Raw genomic sequence first — 9,606 nt, 5'->3', positions numbered from 1 at the left:
TAAATTACAATGTCAGTTTATCATTTATGCTTAACATTGTTAATCATTTTCCACAGGCTAGAAAGGTTCACACAGGCAGATTTAATGAAGGCAGAGGAGTTTATCAAGTGCATGCAAGTCCTGTACACATCAACCCTGTGTGTGTCAAGTGAGAAGTCTCCCACATGCAGCCAAATCATCCCCATCCTGACCAAGCTGGAGGCACACTTCAGGCAATGTGATGAAGACACTGGTTTCACCTCCTCAATAAAACAGAAGGTCTGGGGTAATCTGCAGAACAGATACCAGGTATTTTCCATTTGCAGACAATATCTATCCTCATAAAAAGGAGGGGAACCACAGCATTTTCAATATCAGGTATTATATTATATCTTGTTTTCCTTACAGGATGAAAACCTTCAGAAGTTTCTGAAGGAGGCCACACTGATGGACCCACGTTTTAAAGGCAGGCTAGATGAGGGTGAGGCTGCTGACGTCTGGGACAGGTTGGAGAAGGCAGCAGTGGCAAATGCCACAGCAGCAGTTGCACAGGTATTTCACTGCATGTGTACATCTTTGTTCTTTTGCATCATGTTGTAGTTTCTGTGTTGAAAGAATGCTCTTTTACTATCTGTGTCCACAGCCTCCTATAGAGTGCCCTCAGGCAGACTGTGAGGTTGATGTCGATCAGATGGACAAGCCAGAAAAACGTGTAAGTTCAGAAATTTTCAATCAGAAGAACCATGTACTATATTCTAAAATTGATCACTTTTTTTTCTTTTTTTACAAACCTTACACTTCTTTTTTGTTTTCCAGCCAAGAAAGGTCCAGAAGTCGGCCTTGGAAAAGCTGTTTGAGGATGAGGACAGAGAGCTTCTCCAGGCAGCTTCTCAAACAGCCAGTGGCCCCTCCATCACAGAGCAGGTGCAGAAGGAGCTGGACATTTACAAAGGTCTGCCTGCAATTCCTTCTGGACAAGACCCTGTGGCCTGGTGGTGGGGTAAGAGGGATACTCTCCCCAATTTATCTGCCCTATCAGATATGTACTTCTGTGTCCCAGCCTCATCAACGCCTTCCGAAAGGGTTTTCTCTTGTGCTGGGCATACCATCAGCCAAGAGCGATGCCGCATATCACCAGAAAAGGCTAACATGGTCATCTTTTTGCAAAAAAACTGCTGAAAATTTAAAGTTGTTAGGTGTTTTTTAAACACGAAAAAATTGAAAGGTGATTGTGATTTTTTTTTTTTTTTTTTTTTGCATGTTGCATGTTCTCTGTATTCTGTATTGCTGCTGGTTTTGATATGCTGCTGTTTTTATTATGATAATTCTAACAGTTTGTTGTGAATTTTTATATCGGTTAATTTCTTAGTCTGTTGTATTTATATTATTTAAGGATTTTAAATTAATATTCTGTTCAACTTGTGTGTCACAAAATGCCTTAATAAAAAGGCACCGTTTTTGGACAAAGTTTGTATGTTTTCCATTCTTTAAGCACCGGTTCGGACACCGTTTAAGCACCGGCACCGTTTCAAAAGTACCGGTTTGGCACCGGTATCGGATAAAACCTAAACGATACCCAACCCTATTTAATGGTGGTAGTGCATTTAGGCTGCATGCATTTAGCACACACGCACACAACAACCTGCTCACAGACTCAGACACGCACGCACGCACGCACACACACACACACCTACTCGCACACGCACACACACACACCTACTCGCACATGCACACAACTACCTACAGACACAAACAACCACCAACCACCATATAAAATGCATCAGCATCTAACAAGGCAAAAGTCTAGTCTCCTTTATAAAACTAGTGCCATTTAAATCCCAAGAAACACATGGTCCANCGCCTCTGGATACACTCATTCAACTGACTGATGAACACACCACGTTGCTCCAAAATGACAAGATCTTTCAAAAGTGGATCTAAAACTTTTTCAAACCCAAATCTCCTCAATTCTTCACTTTTACAAAGAACTGACAAATAAATGGATGAGAGAGCAGAATGAGAGCCAGGAGGTAAATTGTCCAAGACCCAATATACACCACAAAGCTTACGTTTTTTGCGTGAGGTCCCAATAGGGTTACAAACCTCAAAATTGTCAATGTAAAGATTTATGGAAATTCTCAATTCAACAGCTAGAAAGCTATTTGTTTTATAATGCTCACCATCTCGAAAAGACCTGTAAACCCGCTGATCACCATGCAAATCATCTCTATTTTCTTGAGCTATGAGTTCTTCAATCACTCTATCCAGTAATTTATTGTGACTCAGTATTTCCTGCAATGACTGTAATAAAGGGATATACTGAAATGACCTCCTTTGGTCTACAGATAAAATATATTCAATAGGCTCTACAACCCCCAAATTTTGCTTGAAGTATTGTTTTCTTTTATAAGAAGTGGCAAGAGGACCACAGGATTAGAAACATATAGAATTGGCAAGTTCTTCAATAACAGCCTGACCAATATGGAGGTTATGGCTTTTGAAAATTTCTGTAACTTTGCATTTTATGACAGGTGCACTAGCTGAACTCCTCCAATAACTCATCTACTCCTTTCGCTGGAATATAAAATATATGTTCCAATTTCAACAATATTACTGCTAATTTTTGCTCAATTAGTTCTGGCAGATTTTCAACAGCACCGTCATCACTTTCTGTCACTGACTCAGTTTCAACCTCACCATATGATACATCAGCAGAACAGCCAGCCCTCACATTATCAGACAGGGTTCCCGCGGATCCTTAAAAAGTCTTAAAAGGCATTGAATTCATTAATCTAAAAATAAGGCCTTAATTGGCATTAAAATGTCTTAAATCAGTCTTTCAAAAGTCTTAAAAATGTTAACACATGGTAAGTAGGATTTTATGATTGTAATTAGTCTCAAATCTAAAAATAATAGGTAACATTTATTTTTTTTAAATAATTTGCTGAATAGCAGTAACGTCACGCAATCACGAGAGCAGAACCAACAAAACAGTGATGTGTTTGCGGCCGTGACTCTCGAGCAGATGCACGTCAGTCATGTAGCAGTCGGACCACATGGGAAAGTTTAAATTTAATGAAAATTGGCTGTCCAACAAAGATTTTTCTGGATGGCTGAAACCGGTACCAGGCAATTTATACGAGGCACGGTGTATTTTGTGCAAGAAATGTTTCAAAATCGTCATGATGGGAATCAAGGCAGTGGAGTCCCACATGCACAGTGCGAAACACAAAGCCTCAAAATCAAGCTGTCAACAAACGGCAGGTATTTCACGGTTCTGCTCTCGTCTCTACCGTGCCTCCACCCCCATCTCCGATATCAACAACCGGGACAGCAGCACCAAATCTCCGGACAATGTTCGGGTGCATGCCTACGCTAAAAGTAGAGGTACTGTGGTGTCTGAACACCGTGACGAAACACCAATCACACTAGGGCTGTCAAAAGCACCATGAAATTGATTTAGAATATTTTCAAATTAATTATTGTTTTTATTTTTTTATTTATCTTTTTTTTACAAAAAAACACAAAAAATAAGATGCTTATTGTTGACACAATATGAACGTGACACTCTGACACATTCTGACCTCACTGAAGTGGCAGGTATGACCAACTTCTGCCTCACTATCTGAGCAATGTTTGGATACTTCAGTGCGTGCACCACAAGAGTGGATCCTGGTCGGCTCGTAGTGGTGTCTCATTCTGGTAATGTTTCATCTCTAATTCAAAAAGGGTAGGCAGGGAGGCAGCAGGTGCAACACTCTCCCTGTATGTCTCCCCGAACAGGTCACACATCGCGGACAGTGCAGTGGGTGGTGTTGGCGCAGCGGGCTCCTCCGTCGGCGCCTCTCCCTCCCTCACTGCGTCCCTCTCTGGCCCGGCTTGTGCGCGAGCCATCTCCGCCCGAACGGGATTCGCCGTGATATACAACATTATTGATAGTATTAATTAATTAGTAATGATATTCAAATTATCAAATTTAGGTTTGAACTTATAAAAAATATATTCTAATATATTTCGAGGCGGCACAGTAGTGTGGTGGTTAGCACTCTCACCTCACAGCAAGAGGGTTGCCGGTTCGATCCCGGGCGTGGGAGCCCTTCTGTGTGGAGTTTGCATGTTCTCCCCGTGTCAGCGTGGGTTCTCTCCGGGCACTCCGGCTTCCTCCCACAGTCCAAAGACATGCAGATTGGGGACTAGGTTAATTGGTAACTCTAAATTGTCCATAGGTGTGAATGTGAGCGTAAATGGTTGTTTGTCTCTATGTGTCAGCCCTGCGATAGTCTGGCGACCTATCCAGGGTGTACCCTGCCTCTCGCCCGATGTCAGCTGGGATAGGCTCCAGCCCCCCCGCGACCCTCAAGAGGATGAAGCGGTTAGAAGATGAATGAATGAATGAATGAATGAATATATTTCGAACTTCGAATTTTTTTTGACAGCCCTAAATCACACAAATCAAATGAGGGAGTTTTTTCATTTGTGTTGATTGTGTCGTTGGTCTTAAATTTCATTTCAAGTGACATTAAAAAAGTCTTAAAAAGTCTTAAATTTAACTTGCCTTAAGCTATAGGAACCCTGTCAGAGGTATCCGACTCTTGCAATGGGTCCACAAATGTAACTACACTGGCTTTTAGATCTTTCAGTGTGTGTGGATGATGCTTCCTCTTTTTGTGTGTATAAACTGTACTGTAAATATTTGTCTTGAAAGGGCAACCTAAAAACACACAACTAACTGTCTCATTACTTCGCAGATGTGTTCCAATATGAACAAAAAAATCTCTCTCTGTGGAGAGGTCACTGCATTCACACAAGTCGCATTTAAAAGTTACTGAACTAGAAGTTGTCTGTGTTGCCTGAGATGAATGAGCTTTATAGACATGGGTATTGAGTCCACTCCACGTCTTTAATGTGCATGGACAATTTACATATATGCACAGATAATGTTGGCCTAATCCATAATGATGATGTAGGTTATAATGTTTAAGTAATTTGTACCTACTACTCTCTCTGGCGACACAATGTTTGCACTGCCACATACGCGTCACTGAAAGAAAAAGAAAAAAAACAAAAGTATTAGCAAATGATAAAAATACATATACTACATTTCCTCAAATACAAAATCCGCACGGAGGTCTGTGAGCCGCGACTTGATCTGACCGAATCTGACTAGAAAACACACTGTAATCTACTATAAATGATGTAACTCTGCTAAAACTACATGACAGAAACTGTGTCAAGCTACACAGAGCAGATCGACTCGGGCAAGCATAGTGCATCCGGTCAATTTTCAAAATAAAACACCCTGTGCCTGTCGGTCTCTAAACAGAGCGAGAGGAGCAGACACACACAAGCAGGCAGAAAGAGACAGAGAGATGGACATACAATGACATGTAAGGTGCAGTGGAAGAGGAGAGACACTCATGTTTCTTTTTTGTTTGAAATGTCTGTTAGTTATTTCATACTCATTTTTATTTATATTTATTTGTATTTAAGTATCATTTATTGTTAAAAGCAGAGAAGAAAATAAAACCTGTCTTGCAAATTCATTGCATTTTTAGCATAAAAAATATTTTTGTGGTAGAAATATTGGTACTCGGTATTGGCAAGTACACAAATCAAAATGGTCAGTTTTAAATAATGGTATCGGTGCATCCCTGTAAAATAATTAATTCAGGTGGATGGCGGATGGATGATTAATGTTGACATGGGGATTCGAGTGACGCCAGAGCCCTTCCGTGCATCTTTAGTGGATACACTCCTGCCATGCTGCATGCCAACTAGATAACACATAAACAGTATGATAAATATTAACTTACCATGTATTGTTGAGAAGGTGCATACACCTCAGAGCATGGGGACACTGCTTTGTTTTGCGATGTATTTCTGGTAAAAAGAAATTGTTTAAAAAAAAAAAACTAATACAATGTAAGTAATATGTCTAATGCATTGAATAGGCTAAGTATTACAATAATTAAAATTACATACATTGAAATATGAAGATTATTACTTGACCTTAATGTAGACGACCTAGGGCTATGTGATGTGACAATATATATCATGTGATGATAGAAAAATGTCTTCCATATTATGCTGTATTGTTTATTTCGTTGTGCTGCAAGTCACAGTCAATACAATATTTTTCATCATTTGGAATCTCTCCATGTTTTGCGTAAATAAATTCCTCGTATTGGCTTTTTAGTGACAAAAGCTTTTATTGCACTTAGAAGTAATATAACTTGAATCAATTTTCTCAATTCTCCACCAGTGTCTTGTCTCTCCTCCGCTCTGTGTGTGGAGGGGCTGAGCCCAACCTGCGATGAAACAGAGCGCAGAAGAGAGGAGACAAGAAACTAAAGTGACCATAAATGACAGAAAAATGCAGGAGAGACTATTTCAGCTCTGTGTGTGAGTGCACGTTGCATTTTGCTGTAATTTCTGATCACGCACTCTCCTGTAGCTCGGCTGCTCCTGTGTGCACATGCATGCTGGGAGTATACAGACCTATTTACAACTATTTATCCATCGAATTTACAGGAAATGTGCAATATCGTGACATGTATCGTTACTGGATATTAAATTACCTATGTGGGGACAAGAGGTTTTGGTCATATCGCGCAGCAATATTTAATCTAATTAAATAGATTCTAAGTTCAATAATTGTAAAAGGGTGAAATAAAATTTCCATGACTGACCAATGAAGACAAAATATCAAGGAAAAGATCCTACTGATGATTTAATATATTACTGAGGCAGAAAAAGCACATGCACTTACTTTATACATTAAGATTTTATCTTGCTTCTTGTTACCATTTCAACTATAAAATGCAGTGCATACTAGCTTACAAGTTGGCTTTGTAAGGGCATGTGTCTTCATCAAGATGAGACATAATGCACCACAGAAAACAGTCCAGCTGTACATTCACTGTTCTACCAACTTCACAGCTACACTAAAACTTCACGTCTTCACTGCTCTGGTCGCCAGCACTCACACACACGGCACACCCGCTTTCTCCCGTACATACCGTTACGTCACACACATTAACGTTACGCATTCGCATTCAAAACAAAGCGACTAGTTTGCAGATATACACGCTGTTTAGAGCGAGCCAAAGCATGTGTGCACAAGCTCACACGCGCTCAAATGCTAACAAGCTAAAAAACTCGAACAGAAAACATGTTGTGGCCACTTTATGCGCTTTGTCCATTTTTCAACTCTTTTTCGGCCCAAAAATGACAGGAGGCCCTTAAGCACGAGCCCTGACCATGGCCCTGACCCAGGGTGTAAAAGAAAAACAACTAGCTATAGTAAAGTTTAGCTAGCGTTGTGAGAAAAACGAGTGACTGAGATATTTCTCACAAATGTCTAGGGATGGGTATCGTTAAGATTTTAACAGTACTACTACTCTTATCGGTACTGCTTATCGATCCGATATTTTAACGGTACTCTTATCGATACTTTTTGAGGAAGAAAAAAACAAATTAAGAACATAAATTGCTTTATTTTCTCAATTCTCATTATGCAACAAAATAGTTTTTTTAACAAAACATTTTACTTTTTACAACTTGAAATGTAAAATACTAGGGTTGGGAATGATTAACCGATATGACCGGATATCCGGTTTGATAAGCGAGAGATATGGCTGCGTCGGTAGCAGCCTCCTCAATCGATACGAATCAGCCATGAATCCTTAGATGAATCGATTGTAGAGTCATGGATCGGGTATCGCGAGACTAGCAATCGGTTGACTGGCTTTAACAGTTTGCATCTCTAAAACAACGCGAGAGCCAGCGCTCCGTAGCAGGCATTACTAACAGTGATAATGGATGTAAACATCAGCGCCAGCTTGACCGGTGGAGATGAGGAACAGAAGCTAATGCTGGTTGGATAAACCAGGGAGCAGCCAAGCCGCAGCAGAAACAAAAGGCGAATCCTGCCGGTTGTGGGTTGAACGGGGGGGGGTCACAGACACAGACAGAAATACGTATTCCTGTCAAATACGGCGGCCATAGTGCTCCGCGGCGCAAGATGACGGCTTACCGGCGACCGAGAAGCCCGGCTCCAGGTCCAAGAAGTCTTCGTCGGTGTCATGACTGCCCAGGAATACCTGAACAGCCGAGCCGTGGCAGCACACAGGTATGTGACGTGTCAGAGGGGAAACGAGCCGTTCACATTTCCACAAACCTCACCGCACTTTAGGGACTGTTCTTTACTTATGAAGGTACTGGTCTTTACTTGTCAGGGGAGGAGGGTGGCTGGTTGATTTTTATTTTATTTATTTATTTTATTTTGATCCCCCCCATGTTAATCACTTATTGATGCTGTTTTTGAAGTATGAATAAGTCGATAAGTAATTTATTCCATTGAAATATCATTGATGTATTATAGAAAAGTGATTTATCTTTTTATAAATGACAAACACAGAGTGTAGCAAACACTGAGAAATAGTCTGACATGCTGTCAGTGATAAGCTGCTAGTCATCACAGTCCATGATATCAACTAATAACAGGAGATGTCAGATTCTGCCCCTGCATTGCATGTGATTATTTTATTCTGCTTTATGTTTATGTTGTACAGCATTATGATAAACTTTATTCCAGACTCAAGTCCATATAAGATACATACAAAAACACAGACAATACAATAAAAACAACACAACAAGTAGGTTTAAAACACTTAAATTTTACTCAAAGTTCACTTCACTTAAAGTTTAAAACTTCTTCTCATTTTTATATTGATCCCATCCAACAAAATGATGTTCATTCAGCAAGTCTTTTTTTGGACCATGTCTAAAAAATGAATACATTTGACATGTGATTTTGTTGTTGTTCGTCTTTTTATTTTATTTTTGCCAGTGCTATACAGCAACAATGCTTGGGGATGTGGTCTTTTACAAATTTGAAAATACTGTAAGAATGTTACTTTTATAGAATTGGCTTCTTTATTTTATAATTTATGATTAATGTCTACATCAACAAATGTTAACCGTAGAATCATATCATATCGAATCGTATCGTTCCTACACTGTATCGAATTGTTCTGTATTAAAAATATATTGTTTCTGAATCGTATCGTAACCCGTGTATTAGGGCTGCACGGTATATGCGGTAGACGGTAGAAATGATATAAATTTGGCCCAAGGTAGAGATTTGCGCTCTACCGTCCTATCGTCGATGATGTCATCGCACCTGCCTCAGTGTGAAAATGGCTGCGAGCACAGAGACAGCGGAGCAAGAGGAGCTGGTTCACGTCCGTGATTAGCGTAGCACGTGCAACATGTGTTGCTGGAGAACTTGTGAGTGAGTGAGTTAATGTTTTATGAACAGCCCCAGACTTCTCCGACTCTTTTAGCGACTTACCGCTCAGAGGGAACTCATTCATTGTCTCCTCTGGCAGCAGCACAGCGTCTCTCCCTCTCCTCTCTCGCCGTGCGCACACGGGAGTTGGTTTTCGGCAAGAGAGTTTGTCATAAACCTTTGGTAATGTAAACCTATGTGACGGTAGGGGCTCCACAAATCAGAATCAGAATCAGAAATACTTTATTGATCCCCGAGGGGAAATTATTTATGTTACAGGTGCTCCTTGCAAGAGAGGAAAGATATGTGAAAATATAAGAAATTTAAACAATAGT

The 9,606-nt window shown here is 40.2% G+C and overlaps 2 protein-coding genes across 4 annotated transcripts in view; both read left to right on the top strand.

Annotated features, from left to right (window-relative positions):
* The window catches only part of ccdc22 (coiled-coil domain containing 22), a 91,686-nt gene that overhangs the window by 13,044 nt on the left and 69,036 nt on the right, over positions 1–9,606 (top strand). The window lies entirely within an intron of this gene.
* On the top strand, positions 59–1,558 carry LOC126402587 (E3 SUMO-protein ligase ZBED1-like). Its single transcript, XM_050064723.1, has 4 exons — positions 59–288; positions 388–531; positions 623–691; positions 796–1,558. Exons 1-4 carry the CDS (start codon positions 85–87, stop codon positions 1,156–1,158), a joined length of 780 nt encoding a protein of 259 aa, XP_049920680.1. The 5' UTR covers positions 59–84; the 3' UTR covers positions 1,159–1,558.

The sequence above is a fragment of the Epinephelus moara genome, chromosome 16 (assembly GCF_006386435.1).
Source record: "Epinephelus moara isolate mb chromosome 16, YSFRI_EMoa_1.0, whole genome shotgun sequence".
NCBI lineage: Eukaryota > Metazoa > Chordata > Actinopteri > Perciformes > Serranidae > Epinephelus > Epinephelus moara.
This window is presented reverse-complemented; position numbering and strand designations above follow the sequence as displayed.

What these genes read in the sequence shown, in the direction of transcription:
- LOC126402587 (XM_050064723.1), top strand. Translation starts at nt 85, where the DNA reads ATGAAGGCAGAGGAGTTTATCAAGTGCATGCAAGTCCTGTACACATCA. An exon ending in ATCTGCAGAACAGATACCAG is followed by an intron (nt 289 to 387) that starts GTATTTTCCATT and finishes TTTTCCTTACAG; the next exon opens with GATGAAAACCTTCAGAAGTT. An exon ending in TGGACAAGCCAGAAAAACGT is followed by an intron (nt 692 to 795) that starts GTAAGTTCAGAA and finishes TTTGTTTTCCAG; the next exon opens with CCAAGAAAGGTCCAGAAGTC.